The 16512-nt window shown below is 24.3% G+C and overlaps 1 protein-coding gene across 3 annotated transcripts; it reads right to left on the bottom strand.

The window, feature by feature from the left end:
- Positions 1 to 458: 458 nt before the first annotated feature.
- LOC113551605 (fatty acyl-CoA reductase wat-like) lies at positions 459 to 11905 on the bottom strand. Of its 3 annotated transcripts, XR_003405139.1 has the most exons (14): positions 11655 to 11905; positions 10782 to 10905; positions 8439 to 8532; positions 8123 to 8245; positions 7924 to 8049; positions 7704 to 7852; positions 7201 to 7310; positions 6838 to 7030; positions 3357 to 3522; positions 3132 to 3256; positions 2771 to 3028; positions 2525 to 2697; positions 2299 to 2429; positions 459 to 475 (listed from the first exon to the last, which is right to left on the bottom strand). XR_003405139.1 is itself a non-coding variant. In XM_026953950.1 (12 exons), the coding sequence occupies exons 2-12, from the start codon at positions 10901 to 10903 to the stop codon at positions 2610 to 2612; spliced, it is 1554 nt and encodes a 517-aa protein (XP_026809751.1). In that variant the 5' UTR covers positions 10904 to 10905; positions 11655 to 11905; the 3' UTR covers positions 2452 to 2609. The 3 variants fall into 3 exon arrangements, 1 of the variants encoding a protein (XP_026809751.1); XR_003405138.1 differs by lacking the exon at positions 459 to 475 and having other exon boundaries at positions 1997 to 2429; XM_026953950.1 differs by lacking the exons at positions 459 to 475; positions 2299 to 2429 and having other exon boundaries at positions 2452 to 2697.
- Between the last annotated feature and the right edge of the window lie 4607 nt (positions 11906 to 16512).

The raw sequence follows: 16512 nt of genomic DNA, 5'->3' as shown, positions 1-16512 counted from the left end.
GTTTTATACTCTTAGACGATCTTTTTTATATTTAATTTTTCTTCTTTCAATTTACTCTATAAACACATTTTTCCAATGAAAATGATTTGAAAAATTACCAAAAATTATATTCACTATTTACATATTATCTTTTATTAATTTTTCATGCAACTGAAAAATACTCGTAAATAGTTTATAAATGTTCACGATTTTGTCAAATACTGAACTCCAAATGATCATAAAAATAAACTGTGCCTATATATATACCTAACTATTTTTACATATCTACGTAAAAAAACAACTTATATGGAATCATATATTACATTTTCAAGCGTTTTGATCAAGTGAAACAATTTTTGTTAACATTTATAGAAATAAAACTAAAAAGTTGAAAATTGAAAATATATATAAATATCTCAAAAAGTCTTGAAAATGTTATCATGTGAATATTTGATGAAAGTTTCAAGTATCTTCGGTTAATCATTTACGAGTTACACTAAAACAAAAAAAAAAGATTTTGTCAAAAACCGGATTTGAATAAAAATTCTCGTTATCTTTTATTTATTTAATTTTTTTTAATTTTGATCTTTTTAAAGTAAAAACTTTGATTAAAAACTTGATTTTTTAACACAAACTACATTCAAAATTTCAAATTAAAGCATTTCTTCAACTACTTATCTACAACACATACATTATAAAATCAAACATTATTCTAAAATACAAAATACATTAATCTATGCACATTAATTTATTTTAACTTATTACCTGAGATCCATTGAATAGCATATAAACGTAATTTGATTACAATATATAATATATATGATTGAGAACGCTCGAAATGGAACAATGAAATAACCACTGACCCCCCCCCCCCAAATAGTACTATTGAGAATGAAATCTTGTACAACTTTGCTATGTATAAGTAGCAGTGGCGTAAACTGGGGGTCGCACGGGGTCGCACTTGCAACCCCTGAAAATATCAAAGGGTCGCAAGTGTATCTTTTTGCGACTCCAAAAAATCACGATTTCAGTTTTCAAAAAATTGAAATATCAATATAATAATAAATTAACTAATTTATATTTTGAGAACCAATGTTTAACTTTGTTTTGAAGCACTGGAATTATTATTATATTTATATCCTTTCCACAATTATTTATAGTTTTGTTATTAATCATTTTCTATTATTATACCAATATGTATATTTATTGTGATCGGCCGACTCGAGTCTCAATGGTAGCTGATAATAATTACAGAGGCCGCCGATTACTACTGCAGTAAATGATATTATTCCTTCAGTAAAAAACCAAGGCTCGGCAAGTTAATGGTTTTTTTTTAACTCAGTTAAGTTGATATGCGTCAATAAGAAAAAGTAAAAGTTAAAAGTTTAATACAATTTTTGGTTAACTCAGTTAGATATTTTTTTTTATTCGTTACCGTACTTTATTTCTTATCAACACACAACTAAATTATAGACCATAATGTTTATATTTCAAACAACATACAGTATTTCTATATAGTATGTGTTTTAATTAATAGTGTTTAATTGTGTTTTATCTAACAATAGTCATCTAAATAATAGTTAAGGTGCCTAAAAGCTGAAAATAATTAATTTACATTATTAAATAAAGTCTTTCATACAGATATTATTTGTGTGTTTGTAATTGAGTATTAGTGTATTTTTTAATAAAGAACCACAAAATATTTTATTAAATTGATAACAAGGTATTTAATATACATATTAAAAACAGTTCAGTTGTTTATATCATTATATAAATTCACAATGAAAATATTTTTTGACAAAAAAACGACTGAAATAGTGAATGTAAAAAAAAATAAATTAACTTATTTCTTAAAATGAAAGATAAATTCGTTAACTAAAAAATAAATTTAGTAAGTTAATAGTTAAGTAGTTTAATATTTTAAATCTATACTTATAATATATATATATATATTATATTGTATTAGGTATTGTGTTATACAAAAAATATAAATGGCAGCTGATTTGAAGTCTGCCCAACCTAAAAACTGATTGCAACCCTAACAATTTAGCCCAATTTACGCCACTGATAAGTAGCATGTATGTATTTCATATTTCGATATTCAAATTTAAAAATTCACGTTAAAAATTTATAAATTATTACACAAAGTTGTACAAAAATTAAAGTAATTAAACAGTATAGATAAAAAAAATAAGTTATATTTTTGTTCCCCGATATTGATACTATATACTTAGTAAAGTTCAAAGTTGTACGGAATTACAAAAACTATACATTCTCAATCATAATAGTCAAAATATCTTAAAAAGATATATTACCTACCGTAATTTGGGGCTTACACGATTACAAAATTAGGTACTAGGAATAAGGAATCTTTAATGGTTGTATTATGTTTACATGCTTATAAACAGCGTATCTCTTGTAAGTTGTAATCATGTTGTAAAATTATAAAACTGAAAATAAATACAAATTAAATACAAAACTATATTAGATATATTTAATGTATAAGTATTATAAAATATGAACAAAAAAATAAAATCCTCATTACACTAGGTAAAAGATCGAATAATGAATATGTGTAAGATTTGTCTGTACAATATGAAAATGAGATTCATGAAACTGCACTAATTTTGTTACACAAATAAATTGAAAATTCCATACACTATTAATAATAATGTAGCAGCTAAGACGGATAATAATGTGTAGTAAGCTATGCATAATCTGAAAATAAAATAATAATAATTAAATTTTTATTGACAGTTAATTGACGGTGAAGTGAAAATGTGTTACTGACTTTTGATTCCTTTTTTTCCCTTCTGATAATGTTTCCAATGGATCTTTTATAATATACATTCGAATACCTAATACGTGTTTTTTGAAATATTCATCCCAACTCAATTTGGTTAAATCGAATCTGAAAAGTGTCTGATCTAGTTTGGATAACTTTTGTATCAAAGTCCTCGTGTTATTATCGTTGAATGTCCATGATTTTAAACTGAAGTAAGATATAACATTGGCAAATTTATGCATTTTTCTATAACCTTCCATTAATCTATAAAAAGTAAAAATCATATATTATATAATATCAGTAGATGGGGGTATAATGTTTATTATTGATCGTAAAAAATAATTATTTTTCTCATCATGTCACTTACAAAGGCTTCCTTCCGGTAAGTTTGGCTAAGGAATCAATTATAAATCCGGGTATAATGTGGAGAATAAAACATAAAATTTGGTATTCGTATTTGTGTTTAGATAATCTCAACAAAATTGGCGAAATCTAAAAATTGATGAATTTTATATCTTGTTAAGTGCAACAATTAACAATTATTTCTAATCTCTATTTATTAGATTTAAATCTATTCAAACTAGCTACATACCGCTTTTACAGAAGGCACTTCACATCCATATTTTTTATTCAACATTGAAAATTCTCCCCATGTCAATGGGTTGACACTTGATGATACGAAATTGTAAATAGGTGGCACAAACGTTTCTTTGTCTAAACTATCAGTTTTCATTATGTCGTTAAATGTGTTATCTTTCCTAAAATAATTCAAACGTTTTAAATTTATTTTGATGTATAGTTTCAATATTGTTAAAAAATACACATGATATCAAATCTCATAGGTTAATAGTTTAATACTTAATAAATAGGCAACCTATAATTTAATGGAATATCATAGATTTTATGACCTATATGTATAGGTGTTAAACTGTTTATATTATGTCTAAAAAATACTAATAAATATATTTAGGAAAAATTCAAATCTATATTTATTTTATGATTTTGTTAAAATTTTATGTAACGTGAAAGTTATTGTTTTTCCACTGTTCTTTTTAATTTTTTTTTGATTTTTTGGATTTATGTGTAATATAAAATAATAAAATATGCAATAGATATATAATAAATAGGGTTAGGAAATTCGTAAAATTACGTGTTTTAACTGAATGGATCAAAATTGCTAAATTAGCTACAAATTCAAATTATATTGATACGAAGCTAGGAAAAAACATCCAGGGATAAAATAACCAATGTATAGGACAAAATATCCAAATAAAAAAAATTTTAAAAACCTGTTTAAAAATAGAATACTAATACATCATTTTTTTTAGTTAGATACATTGTTTATTATTTTTAAATCACATTTTAATAATATTGAATAATAGCTACAATAATCATATCTTTAGTTTATAGGCTTGAACTAACTTATCATATCTATTTAAGATACAGTTTATAGATATAAGATATGATATACATAATTGCAGTGTAACACAGATAACTAATGCCTATTATGTATAGGTATTATATTATACACGCAAGTACGCAACATACTTATATTATTATTACTATTAATAGGTTATTACTGCTGTATTAATATGTTATTAAAATGTGATTTAAAAATTAACAATGTATTAATATTTTCTTTTTAAATATGTTTTTATAATTTTTATTTATTTAAATATTTTGACCTATACATTGGTTATTTTATCCCTGGATATTTTGACTTAGATATTTAGTATAAACTATTTTGTCCCAATACCTACCAATATAAATTCAAACACAATGTTTTATTTTGTACATAGTCGCATAATTCGTAGTTTTTTATTTATTCGCATATTTTTCAAAATTTTCGTTGTTGACTGCATATTAGATTCAAACATTATGTAATTAAAAATAAATTTACTTCTAAAAGGCCTATTGACAAATAAAATATAATATTTATTTAGAGTTGTGTTTGACGGTTCTGCGCGGATCAATGTTTTTGATTAAGAATTGTAATATTTAAAAAAGAAATATACATTTAATAATTTATATTTTTTATAATTTTCTTTTTAAATAAATAATATAATAATATTTTTAATTACCAATTAACAAAAATTAAATACACATTGTAGTATTAACTTATATTTCTATATATAAAAAATAGATTAAGAGTATAATTCAATAACGCATATATCAGTATTTTTAAGCGCATAAATATACATGCACATTTTGATAGTTTTTAGTACATAAACTTTCTGGCCCTAATAATAAAATATATGATAAATTTACCAATAATTTCCAAACTATTAATTATTAATTAGTGATAGATACTTTTATAGTTTTAAAATAAATTTAAAACGGGGTAATAATCATTTTTGGTAGGCTTTTAAAAAAATCCACAGAATTTTAATAACATTCAAATTTTTTTTTTGCCAATCAAAATCACTGATGTTATGAAATTATAATATTAGAAGCGTAATTAAGACGCAAAAATTAGCATTTTACGATAAGATTTACAAAACTTTTGTTCAAATCTACAAACAATTATTGCAAATGTAAAAATAATATGCATTATACCTAAGTTCTTAAAATATGTTAATATATGCAAAATAAAAAATAGATTTATACACGTCTGTTTCACAAGCCTTCCTCCTACTAGTTATTATTATTATTATTATACATAATATGATGCAATCCATTGACAATACTATAAACATGTATAAATGGTCCATGCAAAAAAAATCATACCAATGCTTATAAATCCTTACCCTAGTGTCAAGTGAAAAAAATAAATAATAAAAAAAATACACATACGTTATTGTAAAACTACATTCATTGCTCTGCTCGATCAGAATCTAACCTGTTTGTATTTTATCGTTATTTTTATTAATCATCGATTAAATGTTGAAGGTTGTTTAGTTCTTGTTAAAATGTATTATTACTTCCCGTATTAATTTAAGGGTGAGGTGGGGGGATAAACAGTCAGCTAATCCGACAAACCGAGATTATTGGACTTGAATAGTGAATACCTATAATGAATGTAATTTATACAAATAATTAACATTTTTTTTGTTTGTCTTTCATTACATTAGGTAGTAAGCATGCTCAATTATTCAACTTTGAAGGTAGTGAAGTAGTTTATGATATACAACTGGGCTTTGCTATTAAATTAGAGTCTTATTATTTTTTTAAATTATGGTAAAAAATTTAAAAAAAATAATAACAGAAGAAAAGCGAGAATACTTGTTTTAACGAAAAAAAAATTAATTCCTCATTTTTGTTGTGATTCAAAACTGAATAATTATGTATAGGGACAATACATTTTCATCAAATACTAATTTTAGTAGAATTTTCTAAATATGTTAGCACTTTTTTGGTATTTATACAATTGAAGTTTTGATAAAATGTTCATTGCTCAGCCAAAATACTTTAAAAATTAGTATGAGTTTTCATAAATTGTTCTTTTAGTAATTTAAAAGCATTTTTCAAATATATGTATAATTAATTTTTATACACAATGAAATTTCTAAAATATTTAAGTTTATTTAAATATTAAATTAGAATCATTAAATTTTAGTTATTCACACACAATTTTACAATAAATCAGTATTGTCGTAAAAGTTAATTACATTAATAAGTGATAATATACTTTAATTTGCTTAATTATAGTTTCGTATTAAGATCTGCGTGACTGCGCATATTATACTGCAAGAGTGTTTATATATTGTATACAGCTACATTTTACTGCTATGTCACAATGTAAAAAATGAATAAATTATAAATAATAATAATAAGTTAAACATAAAATACATTTTTTATTATCTAATCCTTAAAAATAAGAGCTGATAGTGTCTCCACTCAAAATTGTTTTTCGTACGTACAATGATTGTTCATTGAATTAAAATTTTACACATCCATTATACTACGACCTAAACTGACTAACGTGGGACACTATACAGCATAACGAGTTACTAGGTTTTTATTTATACATATTATATTGATTTTAGTTACCGAAAATGTATAAAACTGTTATTGCTGTGAACCTTGTCACTCGTGCCACTTATAGCTTATAACATTTTTTAGTTTATAATTACCATAGATTGTGAATATCCCAAGCACAAGCTAACACGGCGTTGCTGACGTAATCTCCAGGTACGATATCGGCTGTTTTATCGGGATCAGCATACATGCATCTCATGAGACCAATGCCGGTGGCTGCTACAACTCCTGTTGGTCCATAGAAATTGTTGATCCATCCAGAAACAGGCTCGTTGTCGGTGGCAATAACTGAGATTTAAATTACGGGATGTACATTCACATTACACAATAATTTATATAATTATTACGAGTACTTATAAGTTATTAACACGTGTAGTTAAATATATATAAGTACCTTAAGTCCTAAAATAAAATAGAAAATCCAATAAAATATATAAATATTGCAACATTGTTCTTACTCATCGACGGTCTAATAACTCCAATTGGTAACCCTTTGCCATAAGTCACTATTTCACCTTCAGCAATTGCTTTAGTCATCGCATATGTATTTGGCCATTCTCCTAGTAACCTGCACAGAGAAATTATTCACGCATTTTCATTATTATTTTTTAATTAACTATTAAAAAATAAAGTGTATATGCCTAAATTATCAACAATCTATTAAATTATGTTGCATATAAAACATAAAACTTTATTCCATATTATTGTGTATATAAAGTATAACAGATTAAACAATTTAACTTATATCGTTGAACATTTTTGATTTCTTTTAATGTTTTTTCTTAAGTTATCATCACGATATATATTAATATATTATAATAATCATAAATTAATATATTATATAACTTATCATATATTATTATTTCTTAATCTAACAACTAACATCCTAATTATATGAAAATATTGTAATACATAATACAGCATATTATTTTATGTATTATTTTCAATGTGAACTACTTACGAAGGTGTAATTCTAGCGATGTACTCGTCGTTCAGATTATTAACGACCTGTGCTAATTTTTCTCCAGATATAGGTGGTTTGTAGAATACCTCGTCCACAATTTCTCTTCCTGCACAGTTTGAATAAGCAGTTGAAATGTGAACGAAAGCCTAAATCAAAAAGCCAAAAATTATAAGAATAATAAAATTAAAACTAATAAATCATAATTAGTTCATTTTACTTTCAAGTTTTTAATTTCTTGACTTATTTTCAGTATATCTTGTAAGGCAATTATATTAATATTGACAGCTATTCTTAATTGTTCGTCAAATCGTACAGTAGCAGCGGAGTGTATAACTATGTTTACCTTGGTTAAAATTATTTTATTAATATAAATTATTTACAATAGATAATTATGTAATGTTATTGTAATAAATTACTTCGTCTTTTAAAATATTAATATATTTTTCTTCAATTCCCAAATTCGGCAATAGACAATCACCAATAACTGCAGTAATCTTTTCTAAAAAGTTTGGTTTTTCTTTTTTCATTAATTCAAATACCTAAAATAATTCCTCACAATTTATAAAACGAAAATTATATACAGATGATTAGTGTTAAAAGTTCAATTAATCACACTATAAATGTATAACAAAATTGATAATAATATACAATTTGTATAGTTATGATTTTCAAATTAATTCATAATGAAAAAATAATAAAAACAAATTATAATGAAAATATCAAAATTCTTACGGGATCATCGAAGAGTTCTTTAAATCTTTCTTCTGTAGTTTTCCCCTTTTTCTCTCTGATTAGAATATAAATTCTTTTCACTCCCGAACAAGTCCTTATATACAAAATTAAATATTTAAAATAAACAATTATTGAATTTAAACCAACATTATTTGTATGTTTTTTAACAATTTATTTTTAATAATTCTACTATTACAACTCAATAATTATTAAATCTATATAAGCCATACTATACTTACTATTTTAGAACATCAGATAATATATTAAACACATAATATTATTAAAAATAAACTTTTTGAATTTTTTCCGTTTTAATTAAGAACATACGATTAGTATATAGCATAGCTAATCTCTGTATGTATGTATTTATACATAAAATATAATATATACGACTATAAAGTAATTCAATTATGTTCCTTGTTTTTACTTCAATAATGCAGTTATTCAAAATCTGACTATTGCAATTTTAAAATACATTAAAATGCTATATTTTCAAATGTTGGTTATTATTTATACTATAGTAAAAAGTGTCCTGTGGAGATGAAAAATGTTTTTTAAATTTATTTATTATGTAAATATTATAGCTTAGGTCCAGTTATATAAATTATTACAATATTATTTAAGATAGTTAACAATGATATAAAAGATTACTAAATGAATAACAATATAAATATTATTAAAAATTACAATGCGTAGTTTGACTTACAAATTATATTTTATTAAAATATAATAACTATTTAACCTTTATATTAAAAAATAAACAGCTTTTAAATAATTGAGATTAACATCAAGAGTTTAAAAAATAATCAAACGAAGGATATAAGTCAAATAAATCAAAATTATTAAGCTTATTGCACTCCCGAGAGATGCAGTCATTAGGATTGTTGTAGCCATAAGAAATATGGTGTACTGGAATAGAAAACGAAATATAGGACAAGTATGCGATTGGAACTAGTGTACATAAAAGTTTATTCATTTTAATTACTCAGGGCAAAATATTGGCCCATTTATAAGTTTAGACATAAAGCATACATTAGTATATGCTTATGTCAGAACACCAAATTATCTAAAGACTATCTTGAATCGTTGTTAGAGGAATATTTAGAGTTGGGTTAGGAACTACACTTAGAAGTTTCTTAAAGGCAGTATGACGTAAAAAATATTTCTGGATACCCACAAACGATTCACTAAAACGTGAAGTTCGATAAAACCGAGAATACTTTAAGATAAGTCTAAATATAGGGAATTATTTAACATTTAAACACAATTCATTTATTAATTCCTTTATATCCCTGATTAGCAAACCAAGGTTACTTGATAATATATTAGAGCATTTTTGTCCAATGTATAGGAAGAAAATGACAGGTTCGATTGGAAAAAAACACCAAGATCACGAATAGCATTAATTTCTTTAATCGTATCACCAAGGATACGTGAACCATAATAGTATTAAAACGAAAGATAGAAATTTTGACACATTTAGATGTATTAAGTTTGATATCGTTGGTAAGACGTCAAACATCTAACCTGTCAAGACCTTTTTGAATCATTAAACAGTCATCAATTTATGAGACATTTTCAAAAAAGCTTTAGATCATCAGCGAACAATAAATGATCATATATTTTAAAATACGTGCTTACATCTATAGTAAAAATTGTAAACAGTTAAAGAAATAAGTGACCATTCCGGGGACCGCATTTTTTTAAAAAATACTCCTGTTCACTGTAAATTATTTAGCAGATACTATTTCTGAAAATGTTGATGTGTAAAAATCAAAATTTGAACAAATAGTTTTTGAGTTATTTAACTTTATATACTAAGAATAATATGTCTATGATAAAGGATTAAAAGATCTGGTGATTTGAGTAATTAATCATAATAATAATCAATTTAAAATTTATGATTAGTAAAAATAGTCCAAGTATAATAAATACATGATCAAATATTACATCTATTTTGATGTTTGTATAACCATTTTTAAGTATTATTACCTTTAGTATAAACATTTTATTAACTGAGAAATTCATTTGAAGTTTGAATTAGGTACATCAAATCAATTAAAAAATTGTTCATTAAATAATTTACGGTAAAAAAGGTATTCTCATTTCAAAAATAGAAATTTTTATCACCACAGGACTCTTTTTAAGTACCTAGCATAAAAATCTTAAGAACTTGAAAATATGGTAACGAATTGAGTATATTATTTGAAAAAATTATAATTTGAATAACTTCATTGAAGGAAAAATGGGGGAAAGTATACTCAGTGATTCACCATGCATGTGTCCATGTATATACCTAATGTAGGTTATGATTTGTTAAAAATAAAGGGATACAATTCTCACCTTATTAATTTATCCAGTATTAAATTTCCCATAAATCCAGTAGCACCAGTTAAAAATATTGTTGTATCATTGTAAAATGATTGAATTTCTGATATCTGAGTTGCACTTTCGTAGTTCTCCATGACTGAAATATTGGTAAAAACATACCCAAATGAAATAAAAAATAGATAATATATGAGTGAAAAATATAAAGTAATTGTATTCGCATAGAAGTATCAGGACAAAGTTACAATGTACACAATTGTTCAGTCGCCAAAATTTAAATATTATGTTATATGTTTTAATTTTATTGTTATATTTTCGTATAATTAGTATCATTTTTTATTTAATAAATTAGTTTTATTGTAACATTAATGAAACATGCTATTGAAAAGTATGACCAATTTGATTTCAAAAGAATATTTCTTCTCATATTATTATCTTAGTTTAAATATATGTATAAATATCGTGGTTCTACTTAACAAAAATATATACATTCAATTGATCAATTATTTAATATTATATATCAATGTAATAATTTCATATAATCATATATACTCAAACATATATTAACATCAATCTATATATTTAAAACAATTTCAATAAACCGGATAATTAGAAGTCTAAACTAATAATTATTATAATAATTTATATTTTTATTAACTACCTATATATTAACCATGTATTTAGAAAATAATTTATACATTTGAATCTCTAGTTTCTAATTGTATGTCATATTATCCTCTCTATTATGTTTATATCGTAAATGCTGAAAAATTTAGTTTAAAAAATCAAAACAAAATTAACGTAAAATATAAGAGTTATTGTTATATTTTTAAATTAAACTTGAAAGAATTAAATTTTGAAACTATTAAATTCGAAAAATTATTTTACCTGCTGTTTAAATGTTTATTTGTATTGTATCTTAATAGCTTAACGAAAACTTCACTATTTGAACTTGGTCAATTTAACAAGACAAAATATCGTATTTATTCAAAATAAATACAACAATCCATATTAAATATGGTGTTGTAATTTAGATGAAAACAGATATAATATTCCCAAAAATTGAGTTCGAAAAAAGACTAATCTATTTAGCGAATGGTTAATCCGTACGCTCTATATAGTTGACTAAGTGGATCTGATAACGGACTACGGCAATTTCACACTATTCTTTAATATTTATAGAATTGTTGGTAAATAATAGGGGGAGTTCTTCAGAAGGTAACTTAGAAACACATATTATTTGTGTATTGGCCATGAAATCTCAACCAGTTTGTTTATTGGTTTTATTTTTTTAACCATTGCGCCGCGTCTACAGAGACGGATCCAGGCTAGAGGTACTAAAAGTCAACCGATTTTAGGCAAATTAAAATTTTAAAAATTGTTTTAATTGCATTCGAACAGGCAAATGATACTTGGAATTTTTTTTATTAGAAATACAATTTTAATTATATATTATCACAGTATAAATAAATATACACATATTATGTTATACAAATTATACGTAATTTTGCATTATGAACAATTGAGTCACGACAAGATAACGAGACTTATATACACATGCCTAAATATTAACTGTTATAGTCTCTTAATCCTAGGAAATTATTTATTATACATCTAAACAATTTAACTAAATAGAAACTAAAATTTTAACTACAACTATTAGTTACTATACTTTTTTACCTAATACCTCTTTAAAATACTTTTTTAGTACAAGAAAAGAAATTTTTACAGTAGCTATGAAGTACTACTATTTTCAACATTTAAAGGAAACGAATAAATTGAACAAAACTATTAACTATATACCTACAAAAATAAACTTTTGCCCGTGATTTTTTTTTTGTTTCGTACATTAATGATTAATAATTAATGTCATATATGTTTTAAAATTTATTTTATTTTCTTGATTTTTATAATTTTTTTAGATGCATATTATATAGTAAATTGTGAATACAGTAATCTAACTGTTAAGACATTGAGAGTATTATAATTTGTGGACATTAAGCTAATTTGTTGTTAGTTTATTATAGTTTATTGCTTCAACAGCTAAATTCTGTTAAATGTATAGATTTCTGGATAAATTATTAGCAACCCATTAACAGAGTTGTCTTAAAGAGGAGTGAAAAAGGCAATAGCGTAATAAGTATAGTGTAATCATAAGCAATGGTAATCAAAGTTTCAAATTTATAAGGATTTAAGGTTCACATATTATTTTATATTACTTACTTCTTACTTTTCAAACTAGTGTACATGAATATACAGATACAATATTATTTATATATTGTTATCATTGGTTACAAAAATAATACAGTTATTATAATTTGATAAAATTTTAGACCTCTATTTTATATATAGTTATATCAATCCAAATAACTGTGTTAAAAATTTTGTGTGGTTTACATTTAACGGAATTTGACAAGGTGCAAGTCTACAGTAATTTAATTGATCTAACCTGACCTAACGCAATGCAGGATCAGCTAATGTTATTATATAATTTTATAAAACATTGTTATTATTTGAAATAGTTTTTTCCTGTGAAACAGTGAAAAACAATTTGTAGATACAATTTTGATGTACCGATATACCGCCAAGACTAAAATGACAAATATTGCTATCAGTGTTATCAAATTTTAGGCCTTTACCACCTGAGACAAGATATACAAGATTCATAAACTCGCACTTTTTGATAGGTTGTCGCATTGATATGACGATTCCTCACGTTATGCTTATGATAGTTATTATTCCAAACACATGATTGGTACAATATGGGATATTCATTAATCCTTGCATCTTTATGTTCACTATATTTTTAACCTTTTTTATTTTTTATTTATTTAAAATATATAAATTTACAATAATCTATACTATAAACAATGAGTACAATAAAAGCAAATTTAATGAAGGTAAGGAATCAAGAGGTGTGAAAAGAGAAGTTATCAAGTAATAATTAATAGTATTATGGACTATAATATAATCTAATTATCTGATATCATGTAATATTATGTTATATCTGTATTCTGTTGTTGGGCGATAAGATGCATGGACGGCTGACGAACCTCCATCCGTCATAACGAGCGACTTAGTTGAAAAGTTACTAAAGTTCTTCTGGGATTACTTTCTACTTTTCTTGTATGGTAGCCGGGTTTCTCAACTGTGTTAATAAAACAACGTGTATTATTAATTATTTATGTTACATCTGTTTCTTTTAAATTGTAATAAACCCTTCTACATACATTTTATTTAAATTATTAGTCACTTTTTGACATCCTTTCCCTTTTGGATAGTAGTTGTGACTCTGGACTGTATTAATGCTTTACAAATAGTAAAATTTCAAATTACAAAAGGGTAATTGCAAACAGACTTATCAATATTAATATTTGAAATAAATGTTTTAAGTTTTCAAGTAGCGTGCCGTGCCGATTATAATATAGCATTATAGCATTTACATTTACCGACCCTTTCTCACATACAATATCAACTATCGGCATATCTACTATCTAATATTTCTGAAATATTTAAGGGAAGACCTTAAAAAAAACTTATTATTAGTTGTTATTGCCATAAGATTTTATTGAAATCAAAAATTATCTGTACCTATTAGAAAAAATTCAGTGTCATCTTGTTACTTGTTAGTATACGTTAAAATATCCAGTCTAAAAATAGATTTTATCTAACAAACATAGATTATCAAAAATTGTGTTCCATCTAATAAAAATTTTGTTTTTTTAATCAATAAAGATTATTATGCATTTTTAAAAACATAAACAGCAATATTTTTAACTATGCCTATATTAATGGAATTATATTTTCAGTTCTAAATCTGATAAATATGAAAAAAATATCCTTCCACGTAATGTATGTAAGTATATATAAAAATATTTAGGCTACAATTTACGTGAAAAATGATACACAATTTACAGTGACTCGAATCGATTTACTGTGGTTTCGATAGCTTTGTATAGTAACTTTGGTAGTGTTCTGAACTCGACATAAACGCATTAGAAACTGGTTTAATAATCTGTATTTCTACTTCAATATATATATGGAACAAAAAAAAATCTGTGCGAAATACACCGTTCATGGCGTTTAACAACGCCAGTAAACTCCATTATTGCATGTATTCCATCTGCAAATATATATAATATATTATAATTTTTAGTATCTATATATAAACAAAAACCGGTCAGTTCTAAATTAAAGTATATTAAGTATAAACACAATATCACAAGCATACTTTAAAATTAAAAAGAAATAATACTGCATCTAATACTGTGCAAATAATACCTTGTTTATAACACACTACCTACATACTTTTTTTTATTATTTACATATTTATTTTCTATTTGGTAAATAACTAATATAATACAATTATTGTTTAGAGGAAAAATATCGCATACATAAATATGTTTTATGTATTACATTCTTTTTTCATGTCTTCAATATAATTTCAGAGGGAGGGATTATTTATGATAATGTATTTATGTTCATATACATTATATTGTAATATAATATCATATTATATATGTTTTGATTTAGTTCTCATATAACTCGCCAGTTGACTGCCAGATATCTGAAATCTTGTGGAACCAACTTAAAGTTTAAGTAGTAACGAGAATACATATACATATATGTATATTAAAAACAATAATATTAAAATAATATAATGATATAATAATATTTTTTATTCATTAATTTATAAGTATTATTGTTATGTTACTACAATATTGTGTATAATATTTATAATTAATTATTATAATAATTAAAAATATTCATTAACGCATTAATGATACATGTAGTATTATAGATAAAGGTAAGTGATATAAACAATGGACATATATAGGCACACAAATATATACTAAGATAATTCTAATAATTATAAATATTTTGCTACGACCCTGAATAAAATTAAACCTGTCTAAAAAGAAAAAAAAATGCCGATAATTTTCATATTGTATACTGGTTTTACAGGTTGTATTAGATATTCTATGGGCGTCAGACAATGCCGTATTTAAAGCAGGTATGCCAAGATTTTTTGTAAGTGGCTTACATTTTAATATCATTAGAGTTTAAGACATCGTACAATTAATACTATCATTCAGTGTCTATGCCACGTAAAAACACTCTTGTATATATACATTTAATAATTTACAAATAAATTAATATACATGACTACACTAGAAAACATTGAAAAAATAATCATCATATTTTGATCCACGATCAAATATGTTTAAGTCTATACAAACTTCCATTTTTATTCAATTTTATATTTACGAATCTATATACATAATTTCTTCTCTTTATGTCAATTGGCTTGATTACGTCTTCTTGGACGTTCAGGTTCAGCATTACTGATATTAATACAAATAAGTATAATAAACTATAGCGTCACAATAGGATTCCTTCTTTTTGCTAATTTACTATGCACTACTTGACTTTTTTATGCTCCTTACTTTCCTTACTACCATTGCTATATAAATATAGTATAACTATAATAAACAACAATAGTCTATAATACGATACTTCCTTAAGTTTAACAGTAGCTATCACTATCACAGCTATAATTATTTAAAATTGTATATTTCTTATAAAAACTGTATAATTTCAAAAGAAGATTTTTCATTATGTAAGTAATATTATAAAAATACTAAATGTATTGAAACAATAAAAAATAATAAATAAAAAAAACTAATAATATAGTTCAAATCATCTATAGATAGTTTTAGATAATGAACATGGAGCGACAAATGTA

Source organism: Rhopalosiphum maidis, chromosome 2 (genome assembly GCF_003676215.2).
Source record: "Rhopalosiphum maidis isolate BTI-1 chromosome 2, ASM367621v3, whole genome shotgun sequence".
In the NCBI taxonomy this organism is placed as follows: domain Eukaryota; kingdom Metazoa; phylum Arthropoda; class Insecta; order Hemiptera; family Aphididae; genus Rhopalosiphum; species Rhopalosiphum maidis.
This window is presented reverse-complemented; position numbering and strand designations above follow the sequence as displayed.

Coding starts and splice junctions, on each gene's coding strand:
- LOC113551605 (XM_026953950.1), bottom strand. CDS start 10,903: ATGGAGAACTACGAAAGTGCAACTCAGATATCAGAAATTCAATCATTT. Junction 8,533..10,781: donor ATACTGGATAAATTAATAAG/GTGAGAATTGTA, acceptor TTTGTATATAAG/GACTTGTTCGGGAGTGAAAA. Junction 7,853..7,923: donor AAGAAATTAAAAACTTGAAA/GTAAAATGAACT, acceptor TTTTTGATTTAG/GCTTTCGTTCACATTTCAAC.